The sequence below is a fragment of the Pseudophryne corroboree genome, chromosome 6 (assembly GCF_028390025.1).
Source record: "Pseudophryne corroboree isolate aPseCor3 chromosome 6, aPseCor3.hap2, whole genome shotgun sequence".
Taxonomy (NCBI): Eukaryota; Metazoa; Chordata; class Amphibia; order Anura; family Myobatrachidae; genus Pseudophryne; species Pseudophryne corroboree.
Genome location: NC_086449.1, coordinates 639,991,189 through 640,012,780, shown reverse-complemented (window position 1 = coordinate 640,012,780; position 21,592 = coordinate 639,991,189). Strand labels below are relative to the sequence as shown.

The window sequence follows — 21,592 nt, the reverse complement described above, 5'->3', positions numbered from 1 at the left end:
ATATATAAAAGAACTAGATAAGCAACTGAAAGACCGTACATGCTATAAGCCCCTTATATTTAATCCGACTTCGGATTTTCAGAGACAATATATGGACTTGATTTCACAAGCAGCATCTGACGGAATTATTTCCAGGAAGGATTTCGATTTCTTGAAAATTGATAAACCAATGATCCCCACTTTGTACTTGCTCCCCAAAGTACATAAGAACGAGACTACACCTCCAGGAAGACCAATAGTTTCTGGTGTAGGCAGTCTGACAGAAAAAGCCAGTATATACGTGGACCAATATTTACGACATTTTGTTCTGTCCCTGCCAGCCTATGTTAGAGACACAATGGATGTCCTAACGAGGCTACAAAACATCAATGTGCCATCAGGAACATGGCTAGCAACGTATGACGTTGAAAGCTTATACACGAGCATCAGCCATAGGAATGGAATCAGAGCAGTGAAGTTCTTTTTGGATATGAGTATACAACATGAATTTAATTCATTTCTTCTCTCATTGTTGGAGTTTATACTTACAAAAATTATTTCACGTGCAATGAACGCTACTACCTCCAGGTTAGAGGCACAGCTATGGGGACAGCATGTGCCCCCACATATGCTGGCCTCTACCTGGGATGGTGGGAACGGGAGCTGGTTTTTCAAGACAGTCATGAAAAATACACGAACCATATCATACTGTATTTGAGATACATTGACGATATCCTCATCCTATGGGATGGGGATAAGGCTCTTTTGGATGAGTTCATTAACATCCTTAATAGGAATTATCTCAATTTGAGACTCACAGGTGAAATGAGTCAGAAAACAATCCACTTCCTGGACCTTACAATTAATATTGAGGAAGATGGCTCAATTTCAACAGATATGTACAGGAAAAAGACGGCAACAAACAGCATTTTACACTCAAGTAGTTCACATCTACCAACCACCATTAGAGGTATCCCAAAAGGTGAATTTCTCCAGGCTAAGAGAAACTGTTCTGACGCAATAAAATTTTCACTGAGAGAACAGCAATTGACGGAAAGGTTAAAACAAAGAGGGTATAGCAACCGGATAATCAAAACCGCAAAACGGGATGTTAAAACATATACTAGAGAATCTTTGCTAGTACCAAAAGTCAGAACCACCAAAGAACAACCAGTGAGGTTCACCAGTACCTTCAATAACAGATGGCGCGAGATTAACACCATTCTACAAAGACACTGGCCAGTTTTGAAAACCGATGGTGATCTGAATAACATACTCCCACAAAAAGTCCAGTGCAGTTGGAGAAGGACACGTAATCTAAAGGATATCCTAGTGAGGAGTCATTTAACATCTATGAAAAAATCAATATATCATAAGAAAGGTTCCTTCTGCTGTAGACAGTACAAAGCCTGTCAATTCATGGTCCCTAAGACCAACTATAGAGATGCTCATGGCAAGAAGTGGGACATTGATAGTTACATCGATTGTACCACAACAGGGGTAGTCTATCAATTAATCTGTCCTTGCAATAAGACATACATTGGCAATACTATAAGGCCATTGAAGGTGAGATTGCTTGAATATGTGGGCACCATAAGAAACGCAAGGCAAGACCAAGCCAATTACAAATCTCTCCCCCCTGTTGCTAATCACTTTTTACAACACCACAATGGGATTGCCAAGGGCCTCCAAGCATTTGGCATGAAACACTTTGAGGCAGGCATCCGGGGTGGTGATATCGATGGGGACCTTCTTAGGTTTGAGTGCAAAATGATATTCTTAATGGATAGTTGGCACCCAAAAGGACTGAATGAGGGTAACAGTTATTTACCCTTTTTGTGACTCCCCCACGAATCTTTTGAGATATCCAACCGATTAATCGGTATAGGATATGACGGACTTGGTGCAGGCACCCCCCCACTGCCCTCAGTGAGATCAGTGGGGGTTTCTGGGGATAGGATCATATTGAGTGACTCATGGTCATTAATTTAATCTCAACACTTAAGGGTGGAGATGCAGTTTCCCAGCATATAGGAGCGGCCCATTCCTAGTTAGATTTGTGTCCAAAGAATACAATTATTCCGGTCTGGGATCACAGAAGTACCAGGCTCACAACATGGTGAGTGTGAACATGGATTTGCTTGGGTACCAAAATCCCTGCATTTCTGCCTCAGTTGCAGCTTTACAGTGACATAATCAATAAGGTTTGAGAGTGCAAACATAGAATTCTCATTACTTTTAAAATTTGTCTGTTACTGCTTCGCTCCCAGATAGTCGGTAATGAATAAGAACTGCTCATTACTGCCCTATGATAGATCTATTGACTTTGATCCATATTGTTTTGGATTATTTTAGACTTACCATGTAGGAGGGATTTATCTGTGCGCAATTCGAACATGTATATAGATCCCATAACAATATTATCATGAAAGCACAATAACCACTCTGATGTGGCCAACACGGAGATCCATCAAATTTGATCCCAATGAGATTTGATACTGTTGAAGAATTCTTTAACTCCCGCATGTTATCCTGGAGTATACCATCTCAGATGGAATAATCCTGGAATATCCGTGATTCTTCTGATTGAGAAACTCTACCTAGGGTCATTATTTTTACATATTTTTCTTTCTTTCTTTCTTTCTTTCTTTCTTTCTTTCTTTCTTTCTTTCTTTCTTTCTTTCTTTCTTTCTTTCTTTCTTTCTTTCTTTCTTTCTTTCTTTCTTTCTTTCTTTCTTTCTTTCTTTCTTTCTTTCTTTCTTTCGTCTAGAGGGTATCGTCATGGCCATTGGCATATTATCCTTTCACGGGCAAACCCTTTTTTTTTTTCTCCCCCTAATGAGACTCCAATGAGTAGGAACAGCTCCTCATTAAACACCTCGGTCACCAATGCAATACCTTGAACACAATAAGACACTGGAAGTCATATATGAAATCCTTCTATTAGAATAAGGACAGTCAATTAAATCTTGATACACTAATGAAGAACATGATGATTTGAGGATTCTCACCTCTGTACATCTAATAACTTACGAAACAATAAGTGTTACTGTATTCAGTAATTTAATAATGCAACCATGTTTGCTGGGTAGTTTTTTGTCACCACCCCCTTTTTCACGTTTTTTTCACTTATTTTTATGTGTGGTGTCACATTTATCACTATAAGTTTTTCAACACATTTCACACTTATTTTTAAATGGCTATCCATGAGCCCTTCTGATAAGTATATAAAGCACTATTGTTATATTTGTTCATACTTATTCTATTTCTCTTTCATTTTTTATCACTTTTACTGAGTTACAGATATTTTTATTGTCTCTGAACTGTATTGATTAAGATTCCCTGCACACTCTTTCCCTAGTAACATTTAATATGATTAGGGTAATCACTGAGGAATAACAATTTGTTGGCAAGCACAATATAGTGCATAAGCATTGTAGGTAGCGATTTTGCTTCAATATATCAACTAGGAATAATAATATTTTTTATTTTTTTTAACCATTCAGGATTTATTCTGAATATTAGGATCATGTCTGTTTATTTACGAATTAAAGTATCACTTATGATATCAATCAATTTTTGGATCGGATTACCGAGTGACTATTAGAATTAGGTATGCGTTCCATTGGGGACGAGATCATACGCGTCATGCGGCTCATTGAAGTCTGCACAGCGGTTCAATTAAACATATTACGGGAAGTCTGAACGTGATAGGAGGGGTGCCCTGTTAAAAGCATTCCGGATCAGGCAATCGGGTTTGCCTCGTTAAAGCATTGCGAAACGTGCACGTCAGCGTTTCAGAGCGGGGCCGCTAAGCCCGCTCACTGATCACTGGGGCAGATGTATTAACCTGGAGAAGGCATAAGGAAGTGATAAACCAGTGATATGTGCAAGGTGATAAAGGCACCAGCCAATCAGATCCTAACTGTTAATTTACATATTGGAGCTGATTGGCTTGTGACTTTATCACCTTGCACATATCACTGGTGTATCACTTCCTTATGCCTTCTCCAGGTTAATACATCTGCCCCACAGTGCCTAATATGCCTATACATTAAGAAAATATGTTATAGATCACTGTTACTGTCAGGGTACTGTTATGTAGGAATCTTCAATGGTCAAATGTATCAGAATTTGAATTGTATACGAATAGTTGCCGATACAGAGAACACATAGGGACCATTGCATCCTGGGCGGCTTATATCAGCTGCAGCCAGTAATGACCGACATGCTTTAAAGTAGAAACTCTGTTGCATCAATAGTGAATGAACCAATTGACATGAAGAGAAATAAAACTATAAAGTGCATGGAGTATCTTTATTAAGTTACTGTCAACCATCCCACAGCAATACTTAAACTGTGAGACACGCTGGAAACATACCCGCTCATTTAAACCAATAAGTGAGGGACCATCAAACCCCGGGCGGTATATAATTATAACAGTCATAGACATTAACAATCAAGCATTTCTGTCATATTGAGAGTGTATGTATTAAGTAATACACAGAAATACACTATGTTTTTCAACTGTATATGATGCATATAAATTTCCTATCATGTTACTGATTATCGTCACACAGCAATATTAGGACTGTGAGACGTGCTGTTAATATATCCACCTATTTTGATTAATGTGTGCAATCCTAGCACAGCCATAGGTGGTAAGAGATTTCTCAGTATAGAACAGATACCACCTGGGTTAACGGGCGGTACCCACATTTTCTCTAACGTCCTAAGTGGATGCTGGGGACTCCGTAAGGACCATGGGGAATAGCGGCTCCGCAGGAGACTGGGCACATCTAAAGAAAGCTTTAGGACTATCTGGTGTGCACTGGCTCCTCCCCCTATGACCCTCCTCCAAGCCTCAGTTAGATCTCTGTGCCCGAACGAGAAGGGTGCACACTAGGGGCTCTCCTGAGCTTCTTAGTGAAAGAGAGGGGGGCACTAATTAGGCGCAGTATTAACTATACAGCAGCTATAAGGGGAAAAACACTTATATAAGGTTATCCCTGTGTATATATATAGCGCTCTGGTGTGTGCTGGCAAACTCTCCCTCTGTCTCCCCAAAGGGCTAGTGGGGTCCTGTCCTCTATCAGAGCATTCCCTGTGTGTGTGCTGTATGTCGGTACTTTTGTATCGACATGTATGAGGAGAAAAATGATGTGGAGACGGAGCAGATTGCCTGTAATAGTGATGTCACCCCCTAGGGGGTCGACACCTGTGTGGATGAACTGTTGGAAGGAATTACGTGACAGTGTCAGCTCTGTATAAAAGACAGTGGTTGACATGAGACAGCCGGCTACTCAGCTTGTGCCTGTCCAGACGTCTCATAGGCCGTCAGGGGCTCTAAAGCGCCCGTTACCTCAGATGGCAGATATAGACGCCGACACGGATACTGACTCCAGTGTCGACGGTGAAGAGACGAATGTGACTTCCAGTAGGGCCACACGTTACATGATTGAGGCAATGAAAAATGTTTTACACATTTCTGATAATACGAGTACCACCAAAAAAGGGGTATTATGTTCGGTGAGGAAAAACTACCTGTAGTTTTCCTGAATCTGAGAAATTAAATGAGGTGTGTGATGATGCGTGGGTTTCCCCCGATAACAACTGATAATTTCTAAATGTTATTGGCATTATATCCTTTCCCGCCAGAGGTTAGGGTGCGTTGGGAAACACCCCCTAGGGTGGATAAAGCGCTCACACGCTTGTAAGGGCTCTACCTTCGCCTGAGATGGCCGCCCTTAAGGATCCTGCTGATAGAAAGCAGTAGGGTAACCTAAAAGGTATTTACACACATACTGGTGTTATACTGCGACCAGCAATCGCCTCAGCCTGGATGTGCAGTGCTGGGTTGGCGTGGTCGGATTCCCTGACTGAAAATATTGATACCCTAGATAGGGACAGTATAATTTTGCCTATAGAGCATTTAAAAGATGCATTTCTATATATGCGTGATGCACAGCGGAATAATTGCCGACTGGCATCAAGTCTAAACGCGTTGTCCATTTCTACCAGTAGAGGGTTATGGACACTTCAGTGGTTAGGTGATGCGTATTCCAAACGGCATTTGGAAGTATTGCTTTATTAAGAGGAGTTATTTGGGGTCGGTCTTTCAGACCTGGTGGCCACGGCAACAGCTGGGAATTCCACGTTTGTACCCCAGGTCGCCTCTCAACATGAGAAGACGCCGTATTATCAGGCGCAGTCTTTTCGTGGACAAGCGGGCAAAAGGTTCCTCATTTCTGCCCCGTGACAGAGGGAGAGGAAAAAGGCTGCAGAAATCAGCCAGTTCCCAGGAACAGAAACCCTCTCCCGCCTCTGCCAAGCCCTCAGTATACGCTGGGGCTTTACAAGCCGAATCAGGCACGGTGGGGGGCCCGTCTCAATGAATTTCAGCGCGCAGTGGGCTCACTCGCAAGTAGACCCTTGGATCCTTCAGGTGATATCTCAGGGGTACAAATTAGAATTCGAGACGTCTCCCCCTCGCCGTTTCCTAAAGTCGGCTTTACCGATGTCTCCTTCTGACAGGGAGACAGTTTTGGAAGCCATTCACAAGCTGTATTCCCAGCAGGTGATAATCAAGATACCCCTCCTGCAACAGGGAACGGGGTATTATTCCACACTGTTGTGGTACCGAAGCCAGACGGCTCGGTGAGACCGATTCTAAATCTAAAATCTTTGAACACTTACATACAGAGGTTCAAATTCAAGATGGAGTCACTCAGAGCAGTGATTGCGAACCTGGAAGAAGGGGACTACATGATGTCTCGGGACATCAAGGATGCTTACCTTCATGTCAATAATTTACCCTTCTCACCAAGGGTACCTCAGGTTTATGGTACAGAACTGTCACTATCCGTTCAGACGCTGCCGTATGGATGGTCCACGGCACCCCGGGTCTTTACCAAGGTAATGGCCGAAATAATGATATTCCTTCGAAGGAAGTGAATTTTAGTTATCCCTTACTTGGACAATTCCCTGATAAGGGTAAGATCCAGGGAACAGTTGGAGGTCGGTGGAGCACTATCTCAGGTAGTGTTGCGGCAGCACGATTGGATTCTCAATATTCCAAAATCGCACCTGGTTCCGACGACGTGTCTTCTGTTCCTAGGGATGATCCTGGACACAGTCCAGAAAAAGGTGTTTCTCCCGGAGGAGAAAGCCAGGGAGTTATCCGAGCTAGTCAGGAACCTCCTAAAACCGAGCCAAGTCTCAGTGCATCAATGCACAAGGGTTCTGAGAAAAATGGTGGCTTCCTACGAAGCAATCCCATTCGGCAGATTCCACGCAAGAACTTTCCAGTGGGACCTGCTGGACAAATGGTCCGGGTCGCATCTTCAGATGCATCAGCGGATAACCCTGTCACCAAGGACAAGGGTGTCCCTCCTGTGGTGGTTGCAGAGTGCTCATCTTCTAGAGGGCCGCAGATTAGGCATTCAGGACTGGGTCCTGGTGACCACGGATGCCAGCCTGCGAGGCTGGGGAGCAGTCACACAGGGAAGGAATATCCAGGACTTATGGTCAAGCCTGGAGACATCACTTCACATAAATATCCTGAAGCTAAGGGACATTTACAATGCTCTAAGCTTAGCAAGACCTCTGCTTCAAGGTCAGCCGGTGTTGATCCAGTCGGACAACATCACGGCAGTCACCCACGTAAACAGACAGGGTGGCACAAGAAGCAGGAGGGCAATGGCAGAAGCTGCAAGGATTCTTCGCTGGGCGGAAAATCATGTGATAGCACTGTCAGCAGTATTCATTCCGGGAGTGGACAACTGGGAAGCAGACTTCCTCAGCACGACCTCCACCCGGGAGAGTGGGGACTTCACCCAGAAGTCTTCCACATGATTAAAAACTCGACAGGTATTGCGCCAGGTCCAGGGACCCTCAGGCAATAAGCTGTAGACGCTCTGGTAACACCGTGGGTGTACCAGTCAGGGTATGTGTTCCCTCCTCTGCCTCTCATACCCAAGGTACTGAGATTGATAAGATGGAGAGGAGTAAACACTATATTCGTGGTTCCGGATTGGCCAAGAAGGACTTGGTAACCGGAACTTCAAGAGATGCTCACGGAGGATCCGTGGCCTCTACCTCTAAGAAGGGACCTGCTCCAGCAAGGACCCTGTCTGTTCCAAGACTTACCGCGGCTGCGTTTGACGGCATGGCGGTTGAACGCCGGATCCTGAAGGAAAAAAGGCATTCCGGATGAAGTCATCCCTATCCTGATCAAAGCCAGGAAGGATGTAACCGCAAAAACATTATCACCGCAATTGGCGAAAATATGTTGCGTGGTGCGAGGCCAGTAAGGCCCGACGGAGGAAATTCAACTGGGTCGATTCCTACATTTCCTGCAAACAGGAGTGTCTATGGGCCTGAAATTGGGGTCCATTAAAGGTTCAAATTTCGGCCCTGTCAATTTTCTTCCAAAAAAGAACTAGCTTCAGTCCCTGAAGTTCAGACGTTGTAAAAGGGGTACTGCATATACAGCCTCCTTTTGTGCCTCCAGTGGCACTTTGGGATCTCAATGTAGTTTTGGGTTCCAAAAGTCACATTGGTTTGAACCACTTAAATCTGTGGAGTTAAAATATCTCACATGAAAAGTGGTCATGCTGTTGGCCCTGGCCTGGGCCAGGCGCGTGTCAGAATTGGTGGCTTTATCCTGAAAAAGCCCTTATCTGATTTTCCATTCGGACAGGGCGGAATTGAGGACTCGTCCTCAGTTTCTCCCCAAGGTGGTTTCAGCGTTTCACCTGAACCAACCTATTTGTGGTGCCTGCGGCTACTAGGGACTTGGAGGCCTCCAAGTTGCTAGACGTTGTCAGTGCCCTGAAAATATATGTTTCCAGAACGGCTGGAGTCAGGAAATCTGCCTCGCTGTTTATCCTGTATGCACCCAACAAGCTGGGTGCTCCTGCTTCTAAGCAGACTATTGCTCGTTGGATTTGTAGTACAATTCAGCTTGCACATTCTGTGGCAGGCCTGCCACAGCCAAAAATTTTTAAATGCCCACTCCACAAGGAAGGTGGGCTCATCTTGGGCGGCTGCCCGAGGGGTCTCGGCTTTACAACTTTGCCGAGCAGCTACTTGGTCAGGAGCAAATACGTTTGTAAAATTCTACAAAATTGATATCCTGGCTGAGGAGGACCTGGAGTTCTCTCATTTGGTGCTGCAGAGTCATCCGCACTCTCCCGTCCGTTTGGGAGCTTTGGTATAATCCCCATGGTCCTTACGGAGTCCCCAGCATCCACTTAGGACGTTAGAGAAAATAAGAATTTACTTACCGATAATTCTATTTCTCATAGTCCGTAGTGGATGCTGGGCGCCCATCCCAAGTGCGGATTGTCTGCAATACTTGTACATAGTTATTGTTACAAAAATCGGGTTATTATTGTTGTGAGCCATCTTTCAGAGGCTCCTCCGTTATCATGCTGTTAACTGGGTTCAGATCACAGGTTATACGGTGTGATTGGTGTGGCTGGTATGAGTCTTACCCGGGATTCAAAATCCTTCCTTATTGTGTACGCTCGTCCGGGCACGGTATCCTAACTGAGGCTTGGAGGAGGGTCATAGGGGGAGGAGCCAGTGCACACCAGATAGTCCTAAAGCTTTCTTTAGATGTGCCCAGTCTCCTGCGGAGCCGCTATTCCCCATGGTCCTTACGGAGTCCCCAGCATCCACTACGGACTATGAGAAATAGAATTATCGGTAAGTAAATTCTTATTATATATACTATTATCATAATTGTGGAAGTATGTCAATGCCCACTAATGATATCCATTAGAAACAGCATGGAATATAATAAAGACATTGATCTGAAGGGATAAGGAATGGAATGTGCACCTATACATAAGTCCTTTTAGCATCTAGCGGACTGGTGTATTATAGCTTTGTAAATAGCGCGGGTTTAGTAACGTATAATAATATCAATATAAGCAGACCATTAGGGGAGACAATCGTTGGTACTAAGTATAACGGAATATTCCGGTAGGACACAGCAGGCATATTATTGTGTGTGGTAATAAATGAATAAAGCCTGAGAAGCTTTTAACCGCACATTGGCCCTCATTCCGAGTTGTTCGCTCGGTAAAATTCTTCGCATCGCAGCGATTTTCCGCTTAATGCGCATGCGCAATTTCCGCACTGCGACTGCGCCAAGTAAATTTGCTATGCACTTAGGAATTTTACTCACTGCATTTTCATCGTTCTGGCGATCGTAATGTGATTGACAGGAAATGGGTGTTACTGGGCGGAAACAGGCCGTTTTATGGGCGTGTGGGAAAAAACGCTACCGTTTCCGGAAAAAACGCAGGAGTGGCCGGAGAAACGGGGGAGTGTCTGGGCGATCGCTGGGAGTGTTTGTGACGTCAAACCAGGAACGACAAGCAGTGAAATGATCGCAGATGCAGAGTAAGTCTGGAGCTACTCAGAAACTGCTACGAGGTGTGTAATCGCAATATTGCGTATACATCGTTCGCAATTTTAAGATGCTAAGATTCACTCCCAGTAGGCGGTGGCTTAGCATGAGCAAATCTGCTAAAATCCGCTTGCGAGCGAACAACTCGGAATGACCTCCATAGTGTGTAACATCACAAACCATTGAAGGTGAAGCGAGTGCGGCAAGCAGCCGCGAACACTCATCATACCAGCCCTAACTCATCAATAATCCTATTTGACATTTAATTATTACAAAGGGCTTTGTGTACAATATACCTGATCTAATTGGTGTATAACAGCTTGAGATCATTCATGATTTAAAGATCATTGTCAATGGAGTCATGATGCATGCCACGCTTAGACCCATACAATAGACATGATCTTGCTATATATAGAGGATTAATTAACAGTGTATATACCAGGGTCTTTTGCCAATGGAGTCCTTTTAAAAGAACTAGTGACACGTTTTTGCCTGCAGATAATCCTATCCTATGGAATCAATAGTTTATACTATGATATTTGGACACACACAAAGGGACTGATTTTGTCCCAGGAGTATTTGAATTTAGTATTTACCTCTGAGGTCTGTGTTGTACTATGGTTACTTACCTTTTCATAATTGCGCAATATATGTGGTCTCGATTCATATTTAATGCATAACAAGTACCAAGAATAATAATAATAATAAAACAAAATAAGTATAATTCCAGTGATATATACTTAGAACAATAAATTGAGTGAAACAATCATTAGAGCACAGTGAATCGGCTTTTAATTTTTTGAGCACATATATTTAATCATCCATAGAGCACAATTTATTTATTTTTTCACCAATATGTTTCCCAATTGCTAAGCAATTTTTTATTAAATAAGAATAAAAGTTATATTTTAATAAAATACATAAGTTTTCCTCTTTCTAAGTGCGCCAACGAAGAGACAATCCTTTTTCTGTCCTTTCTCATAAAATATGAGGAATCAAGCAATGTGCCTGTGACACGCGTTACTAGAGTTTATGCTTACCTTATCATAATGAGCCGTATGTGATATGATGATGACCACCTTTCTGTTTTTCTCTATAAAGATTTCTAATAAATTCAAATCAAAGTTGCAGCTTAGGCTTCTCCGTCTTTAGGGACCTGCCCCTTAAAGATTTATTGGAAGTGGACTTTTCTTGAAAGATTTTGGAATACTCTCCCTTTTTGGGCAGCAAACAATAATGGGTCAGATGTTATAACCTGGAGAAGGCCTAAGGAAGTGATAAACCAGTGATAAGTGCAAGGTGATAAATGCACCAGCCAATCAGCTCCAATATGTAAATTAACAGTTAGAAGCTGATTGGCTGGTGTGGTTATCACCGTGCACAGATCACTGGTTTATCACTTCCTTATGCCTTCTCCAGGTTAATACATCTACCCCAATGATTGGTTCGATTGTTCCTTCAGTTAGTGGGCGTGAATCACCCCTTTTCAAGTCAGCTATTGGGTTCTATCTTCAAAAAGCTAAGTATTTTTATCAATATAGAAGGATTGCCTCATTTATCTCTGGGATGGTTAGCATTACTGCATTACAGCACTGAGGTCATGGGTTATATTACCACAATGTGGAGTTTGGGGGTTATTCATAGTTGTTAGCAAACCAAAAAAGTTAGAAATAGGGCAAAGCCATGTTGCACTGCAGGTGGAGCAGATGTAACGTGCAGAGAGATTTCGATTTGGGTGGGTAATATTGTTTCTGTGCATGGCAAATACTGGCTGTTTTTGTTATGAGTGGTCCTGCTCTACCCCCCACTCCAACTCCTCCATGCATGATGTCCTTTATCCAGCCATTAGGCCGGGATTAATGGTGTATGAGAGCTCAGCCTGTGCTATTACAAATAGCAGATGGAGGACACATTTCTGCTCGCCGCCTCCTGAGGTGTGAGCAGATATGTGCGATAAGTCAGGAGTTTGGGCTCTCAAAGCAGTACCTTAGACAGGTTTTGCCACTTTGAGTGGCTAAACACGGCACTTCTGAGTGCGTACCTGCACCCTATGAAGTGGGGTGGGGGGTGGGGGGGACAGTTGAATAGTTGAAAGCAAATGAATCTGTTCAGTGCATATTTTACAACTAATCGTTAGCGTTTGTCTGTTTGGTAAATGTTAGACAATGAAAGTGTCTGGTCACTGGTTGAGTGCAGTGTTTCTCAACCTCGGTCCTTAAGTACCCACCGACGGTTCATGTTTTCCAGGTCACCGAGCAGTTGAACAGGTGTATTCATTACTCACTGACACATTATAAAAGACCCACAGGTGGAGCAAATTATTTAACTTGCAATCCTGTGAGGAGACCTGGAAAACATGAACTGTTGGGGGTACTTGAGGACCGCGGTTGAGAACCACTGGTTTAGAGCACCTAATGCATTGATAGTAAATGAGTCCTACTGTGTGTTAATGATGTTATCCTTTTGTTCCTCAAGGGCACAGATATCTCTACGATGCAGTATGAGCAAACTGTTCTGTGGATGGAAGAATTGAAGTCACGCTTCCAATTTTATCCTGAAACTTTTGGCTTGGCTGTCAGCATTCTTAACCGCATTTTGGCATCAGTAAAGGTGAATGTTCTTCCATTTTCACTCAGTCACATGCTAGACAAGATACATTGCTTTGCTGAAGCCTCTTCCAGCACCTTCCTGAATTCATATTACTGTGCACTTATCCTTGTATAGGATAAGGCTAAATATCAAGTCCATGTATATGAGGAAGGCAAATAAAAAAACAAAAAAACACTTTGGCGAAACCCTGATAAGAATCCATCCCAATTATCTCCATTTAATTTGTCAAGACTCATTGGAGCTTTCTTTTGTAACAAAATGCTGCCTGTACTGTTTCTCAATACTGCATTTTCTAAAAGTGATCGGCAGTTGTCCTTTAAATCTTAGAAAACATTTATTCAGAGATTTGTGAATAAACTAGATAATGATGAAAACCCTGTAATGCAGACCGGTTGAGCTTTATGCTTTGTATTTTGTTTTTTTTCTTGTTCCACCTATAGGTTCAAGTGAAGTATCTCCAATGTATCACTGTCACATGTTTATACCTTGCTGCCAAAACCAATGAAGAGGATGAGGTAGGACATTGTCCACCAGCTTAGATGGTGTCTGCTGCTTCATGGACTCTTACTCGTTTGGTGTGACAGCATAGTCCGAAGTTTTGTTGCTTTTATATGCAAACCTCAACAAGTCACAGTATACATACAGATGTTATGTGACAAAGCTTAGGTGATAGAAATAGGTCATAATTCTAATATTCAAGCGGTAAAGCACTTCTCTCCTTTTGTAATACTGTGAATTAACTAATACTTCCACATTCTTGATGAATATGGGATGCTGTCATTAACGTATGGTGAGCATACACATTAAAATATCGCCGTTGATATTGGGTAGTTGTCCTGAAATTGCAGTGTGTCCCCTCTAACAATCTTGTGTGATTACTATAGGATTCTTATTGGGCATGTTTGTAAATTCGGGCTCCCTGCACTTTCAGGCCCCAATGACAGCGGATCTTGTTCTATAATAGGGTCCATAAACCCGGGCTAAATCAGGACAATTCCCTGCTCTGGTGGGGTCTGTGGATCGGAGAAATCCAACATGTTGGTTTTCTCCAAATGATCTATCCCAACAAAAAAATGTCTGGAATTGGTTAGGTGGGGATTATTATAAATTTTTCTTCAGGGTCCATTGGCTCCACAGGGAATACATCGGGGTGTAGGTGGTTGGAGAGGACCCGTCACCAAACAGTTAAGCTTTTTGAAGTCCCAGGATGCCTCGCTCGGCCCCTCCTCCCTTATACCCTGCCCCCAGCCAGATGCCAGCCAGTTTTAGTTAGGTTCCAGCAAGAGCCGGATACACCTTTTTAACAGAGGCTGCTTCTAAGCAGCTCCACGCTTTTTTCTCTTACGTCCTAGAGGATGCTGGGGACTCCGTAAGGACCATGGGGATAGACGGGCTCCGCAGGAGACATGGGCACTATAAAGAACTTTTAGTATGGGTGTGCACTGGCTCCTCTCTCTGTGCCCCTCCTCCAGACCTCAATTAGATTTTGTGCCCAGAGGAGATAGGGTGCATTACAGAGGAGCTCTCCAGAGTTTCTCTGAAAAATAATTTTGTTAGGTTTTTTTATTTTCAGGGAGCACTGCTGGCAACAGGCTCCCTGCATCGTGGGACTGAGGAGAGAGAAGCAGACCTACTTAAATGATAGGCTCTGCTTTTTAGGCTACTGGACACCATTAGCTCCAGAGGGAGTCGGCACGCAGGTCTCACCCCGCCGTTCGTCCCAGAGCCGCGCCGCCGTCGTCCTCGCAGAGCCGGAAGATAGAAGCCGGGTGAGTATAAGAAGAAAAGAAGACTTCAAGGCGGCAGAAGACTTCAGATCTTCACTGAGGTAAGCGCGCTACACACAGAACAGGCACTGATGGGTGCAGGGGGGGGGGCGCCTTGGGCAGCAATAAACCTCTGGTCTGGCAAAAATGGGTAAATTAGGCTGCGGAGGCAGTAAATGAAGAGATCCCACGCCATTTTTTGTATATTGAAGCGGGACCGAAGCCCGCCCCGGAGCTTGATCCCTCAGCACTAACCGCCATTTTCTCCACAGAACGCTGCAGAGAAGCTGGCTCCCCGGACTCTCCCCTGCTGAAGGGCTGAAAAGAGGGGGGGGGGGGCATGTTTACGGTGCAGTGAGTGTATAACATTGATTTTATATATATATATATATATATAAATATATATATATATATATATATATATATATATATATATATATATATATATATATAAATAAATAAATAAATAGCGCTATCTGGGTTATTCCAGTGTCAATTTGGCGCTGGGTGTGTGCTGGCATACTCTCTCTCTGTCTCCCCAAAGGGCCTTGTTGGGGAATTGTCCCCTTATAGATATATCCCTGTGTGTGTGGGGGTGTCGGCATGTCTGAAGCGGAAGGCTCGTCCAAGGAGGAGGTGGAGCAGATGTGTGGTGTGTCTCCGTCGGCAACGCCGACTCATGATTGGATGTTGCAAAATTACACCCAAGGGTGGCAAAAAGTATTCAGTGTATGATTATTGCAATAAAAGATGTTTTGCATATCACTGATGACCCCTCTGTCCCTGATACGAGGGTGCGCATGTATAAGGAAAAGAAACCTGAGGTAACCTTTCCCCCATCTCATGAGCTTAACGAGTTATTTGAAAAAGCTTGGGAAACTCCAGATTAAAAACTGCAGATTCCCAAAAGGGTTCTTATGGCGTATCCTTTCCCTGCACAGGACAGGGTACGTTGGGAATCCTCTCCCAGGGTGGACAAGGCTTTAACGCGCCTGTCCAAGAAGGTGGCGCTGCCATCTCCGTACACGGCAGCCCTCAAGGATCCTGCTGATCGCAGACAGGAGACTACTTTAAAGTCTATTTATGCGCATACGGGTGCTTTGCTCAGACCGGCAATAGCATCGGCGTGGGTGTGTAGCGCAGTTGCAGCATGGACAGATACCTTGTCAAGTGACCTTGATACCCTAGACAGGGATACCATTTTATTAACCTTAGCCCACATTAAAGACGCAGTCTTATATATGAGGGACGCACAAAGAGACGTTGGGATGCTGGGTTCCAGAGCCAATGCCATGGCTATTTCTGCGAGACGAGCTCTATGGACCCGCCAATGGACGGGTGATGCAGACTCGAAGAAGCATATGGAGGTTTTACCTTACAAAGGTGAAGTATTGTTTGGGGAGGGGCCCGCGGACCTGGTTTCAACAGCTACCGCGGGTAAATCTACCTTTTTACCTTTTGTTCCCCCACAGCAAAAGAAAACTCCACAGTATCAGATGCAGTCCTTTCGGTCGCATAAGTCCAGAAGAGGTCGGGGCTCCTCCTTCCTTGCCAGAGGTAAGGGTAGAGGAAAGAGAACACCTGCTTCGGCTAGTTCCCAGGAGCAGAAGTCCTCCCCGGCTTCTACAAAATCCACAGCATGACGCTGGGGCTCCCCTAAGGGAGTCCGCACCAGTGGGGGCGCGCCTTCGACTTTTCAGCCAGATCTGGATTCTTTCAGACGTGGATCCTTGGGTGATGCAAATTGTTTCCCAAGGCTACAAACTGGAATTCGAAGAGGTGCCCCCTTGACGATTTTTCAAGTCGGCCTTGCCAGCTTCATCCCCGGAGAGGGAAGTAGTGTTAGCTGCGATTCAAAAGCTGTGTCAACAGCAAGTGGTGGTCAAGGTTCCCCTGGTCCAACAGGGAAAAGGGTATTATTCAACCCTGTTTGTGGTCCCGAAGCTGGATGGTTCGGCCATTTTAAATCTAAAATCCCTAAACCTGTACTTGAAAAAGTTCAAATTCAAGATGGAATCGCTCCGAGCTGTAATATCCAGCCTGGAAGGGGGGGATTTGATGGTGTCACTGGACATAAAGGATGCATACCTTCATGTCCCCATATACCCCCCTCATCAGGAGTACCTGAGATTCGCTGTACAGGACTGTCTTTACCAGTTTCAGACGTTGCCGTTTGGGCTTTCCGCGGCCTCGAGGATTTTCACCAAGGTATTGGCAGAGATGATGGTGCTCCTGCGCAGGCAGGGAGTCACAATTATCCCATACTTGGACGATCTCCTGATAAAGGCGAGATCGAGAGACCAGTTGTTGAAGAGCGTGTCGCTCTCCCTAAAAGTGCTACAACAGCACGGTTGGATTCTGAATTTGCCAAAGTCGCAATTGGTTCCAACGACTTGACTATCATTCCTAGGCATGATTCTGGACACTGAACAAAAAAGGGTTTTTCTCCCATTGGAAAAAGCCCAGGATCTCCAGAATATGGTCAGAGACCTGCTAAAACCAAAAAGAGTGTCTGTTCATCAATGCACTCGAGTTCTGGGGAAAATGGTGGCTGCCTACGAGGCCATCCCCTTCGGCTGTTTTCATGCGAGGACTTTTCAGTGGGACCTTCTGGACAAGTGGTCCGGGTCCCATCTACAAATACATCAGAAAATAACCCTGTCCCCCAGGGCCAGGGTGTCTCTCCTGTGGTGGCTACAGAGTGCTCACCTTCTAGAGGGTCGCAGGTTCGGCATTCAAGACTGGGTTCTGGTGACCACGGACGCGAGCCTCCGAGGATGGGGAGCAGTCACACAAGGAAGAAATTTTCAGGGACTATGGTCAAGCCAGGAGGCTTGTCTACACATCAACATACTGGAATTGAGGGCCATATACAATGGCCTACGACTAGCGGAGAATCTTCTTCGCGACCTACCGATTCTGATTCAATCAGACAACGTCACAGCCGTGGCTCATGTAAACCACCAAGGCGGGACAAGGTGCAGAGTGGCGATGGCGGAAGCTGCCAGGATTCTTCGCTGGCCGGAAAATCACGTAAGCGCTCTGTCAGCTGTCTTCATTCCGGGAGTGGACAACTGGGAAACAGACTTCCTCAGCAGACACGATCTCCATCCGGGAGAGTGTGGACTTCATCAAGAAGTTTTTGCAGAGATAACAAGTCTTTGGGGAATTCCTCAAATAGATATGATGGCATCACGCCTCAACAAAAAGCTTCGGAGGTATTGTGCCAGGTCTCGGGACCCTCAGGCAGTAGCAGTAGACGCCCTGGTGACACCATGGGTGTTTCAGTCGGTCTATGTATTTCCTCCTCTTCCTCTCATCTCAAAAATATTGAGGATCATAAGACAAAGAAGAGTGCAGACAATACTCATTGTCCCAGATTGGCCTTGAAGGGCTTGGTACTCAAATCTTCAGGAAATAATCGCAGAAGATCCGTGGCCTCTTCCTCTCAGGGAGGACCTGTTACAGCCGGGGCCCTGCGTGTTCCAAGACTTACCGCGGTTACGTTTGACGGCATGGCGGTTGAACACCGAATCCTAGCTGGGAAAGGTATTCCGGAGGAAGTTATCCCTACTCTGATAAAGGCTAGGAAGGAGGTGACGGCAAAGCATTATCACCGTATCTGGAGGAAGTATGTATCTTGGTGTGAAACCAAGAATGTTCCTACGGAAGATTTCCATCTGGGCCGGTTTCTCCACTTTCTACAGACAGGAGTGGATATGGGCCTGAAGTTAGGGCCGAAATCTGTACCTTAATGGAGCCTATCTGTATTCTTTCAGAGGGAATTGGCTTCTCTCCCAGAAGTCCAGATGTTTGTGAAAGGAGTGCTGCATATTCATCCCCCCTTTGTGCCCCCAGTGGCACCATGGGACCTTAACGTGGTGTTAAGTTTCCTGAAATCTTACTGGTTTGAACCTCTTCAAACAGTAGATCTAAAATTTCTCACGTGGAAGGTGGTCATGTTATGGGCCTTGGCATCTGCAAGGCGGGTGTCCAAATTGGCGGCCTTGTCCCACAAGAGCCCCTATTTGATTTTCCATGTGGATAGAGCAGAGTTGAGGACTCGTCCTCAATTTTTGCCTAAGGTGGTTTCTTCATTTCATATGAACCAACCTATTGTGGTGCCTGTGGCTACGAGGGACTGGTAGGACTCCAAGTCCCTGGATGTAGTCAGGGCCTTAAAGATTTATGTAGCCAGGACGGCTAGGGTTAGGAAAACAGAGGCTCTGTTTGTCCTGTATGCAGCCAACAAAGTTGGCGCTCCTGCTTCTAAGCAGACTACTGCTCGCTGGATCTGTAACACGATTCAGCAGGCTCATTCGACGGCTGGATTGCCGGTACCAAATTTGGTAAAGGCCCATTCCATTAGGAAGGTGGGCTCTTCTTGGGTGGCTGCCCGAGGCGTCTCGGCATTACAGCTTTGCCGAGCAGCTACTTGATCGGGTTCAAACACTTTTTTGCTAAATTCTACAAGTTTGATACCCTGGCTGATGAGGACCTTGCGTTTGCTCAGTTGGTGCTGCAGAGTCATCCGCACTCTCCCGCCCGGTTGGGAGCTTTGGTATAATCCCCATGGTCCTTACGGAGTCCCCAGCATCCTTTAGGACGTAAGAGAAAATAAGATTTTAAACCTACCGGTAAATCTTTTTCTCCTAGTCCGTAGAGGATGCTGGGTGCCCGTCCCAGTGCGGACTAAATCTGCAAGACTTGTATATAGTTGTTGCTTACATAAGGGTTATGTTACAGTTGGAATCGGTCTTTGACTGATACTGTTTTTTGTTCATACTGTTAACTGGTTGCGTATATTCCAGGTTATATGGTATGATTGGTGTGGGCTGGTATGAATCTTGCCCTTAGATAATATGAGGAAAGGATTTTGTTAATCTATCTCCTCTGGGCACAGTTCTCTAACTGAGGTCTGGAGGAGGGGCATAGAGGGAGGAGCCAGTGCACACCCATACTAAAAGTTCTTTATAGTGCCCATGTCTCCTGCGGAGCCCGTCTATACCCCATGTTTGCTCAATCGGTGCTGCAGAGTTATCCGCACTCTCCCGCCCAGTTTGGAGCTTTGGTATAATCCCCATGGTCCTTAAGGAGTCCCCAGCATCCTCTAGGACGTAAGAGAAAATAAGATTTTAACCCTACCGGTAAATCTTTTTCTCCTAGTCCGTAGAGGATGCTGGGCGCCCGTCCCAGTGCGGACATCTTTCTGCATGACTTGTATATAGTTATTGCTTACATAAGGGTTATGTTACAGTTAAGATCAGTCGTTGGCTGATACTGTTTTGTTCATACTGTTAACTGGTTACGTATATTCCAGGTTATACGGTGTGGCTGGTATGAATCTTGCCCTTGGGTTAACAAAAATCCTTTCCTCGTAAAGTCAGTCTCCTCTGGGCACAGTTTCTCTAACTTAGGTCTGGAGGAGGGGCATAGAGGGAGGAGCCAGTGCACACCCATTCTAAAGTTCTTTATAGTGCCCATGTCTCCTGCGGAGCCCGTCTATATCCCATGGTCCTTACGGAGTCCCCAGCATCCTCTACGGACTAGGAGAAAAAGATTTACCGGTAGGTTTAAAATCTTATTTTTTTTATTCTTCGGTTCCGTAGGGAAAACATCTGGGTTATAGGTGGTAGGATCAGCTCCTGCACACCATACAGTTAAGCCTTTTGAGATATCCCAGGATGCCTCGGACCCTCTTCCTGTAACCCCGCCTCCATACTGGGGATGGTCAGTTTTTTATGGTTCCAGCAGGAAGCTGGATGCACCTCCTTGGTTTGCAGCCCCAAAGCCTTTTTTCTATTTCTACACTGAGCCTGTCCATGCTGGATGTCTGTTAGACTCCAGCACACAGGCTCCAACAGTCCCCTACAGCACCGAAACTCCCGCGCGGCCTCTGCCAAGACGGGTACTTGCGGCAGGGTCCACATATAGCGGCTAGCACAGCTGCTGCTTGGTAACCCCTGGACTGTGTGGCTAGCCATCGGGGAGCAGGTAAGAGGGTCCTGGTCTCCCGCACTTAAATCGTGGTACGACGCGCATCCTGGGAGATGGGCGCTGGCTGTGGACACTGGTGCTGACCAGGGATTCCGCTAGACCACCAGGGCATATAGGGCACAGGTTACACTGTTAAAGGGCCCCTCAGGACCAGTGGTTTCGCCAGCACAGGGGAGGGAGTGCCAGCCTGTAGCCCCTCCCCCAGCTTTGGGTGCCAGTCCACCGCGGACTTCCCGCTGTTTAGCTGCTTCCTCCTTCCCTCAGAGATTCGGGCAGCCATCTCAGAAGCAAGCCAGGTCTCCGGGAACGCTGGGTTCAATCTCCCTGTAAAAACTACTTCAAGGAGCTAGGTTTTTACATCACTTATATCCTACCTGCTATTAAACAAAGCTGAGTAGTTGATGCAGTGCTCGTTGCAGTTACGATATTGTATATTCCTGCATTGTAAGTAACTTGTGCTGGTTTCTTAGTTTCTGCTGGCTGATTTTCTCATCTCAGTTCTAATTATATTTTATCTGTCCCCGTCTTTTTATGTGCCCTGTGACCAGGTGCTGTCAGGGTCCTTCTTTTTTTTTTTTTTAATTTTAATGTGTTTTTATTTTACAGTTTCAGCGTTACTGCTGAACGTTGTTGCATACTGTAACAGGCTGTATACTACTGTACTGTATACTATTGTGCGTGTGTGGGTGACTCCCCATCACTGTAGCTATGTCTAACAAGGCAAAATGTCACAAACAGCCTGACTCCCCAGTATTACAGTAATGTAGATTGTGCTCTGCAGGCTTAACTGAGCAAGATGTAACATAGTAACCTACATAGT

General features: G+C 45.1%; 1 protein-coding gene across 1 annotated transcript in view; it reads left to right on the top strand.

Moving 5' to 3' along the window:
* Window positions 1–21,592, top strand: part of CCNI2 (cyclin I family member 2) — a 148,261-nt gene that overhangs the window by 53,318 nt on the left and 73,351 nt on the right. Inside the window, exons 3-4 of the mRNA XM_063928177.1 lie at window positions 12,875–13,009; window positions 13,450–13,524. Coding sequence (XP_063784247.1) covers window positions 12,875–13,009; window positions 13,450–13,524 — 210 coding nt within the window. The remainder of the gene's footprint in view (window positions 1–12,874; window positions 13,010–13,449; window positions 13,525–21,592) is intronic.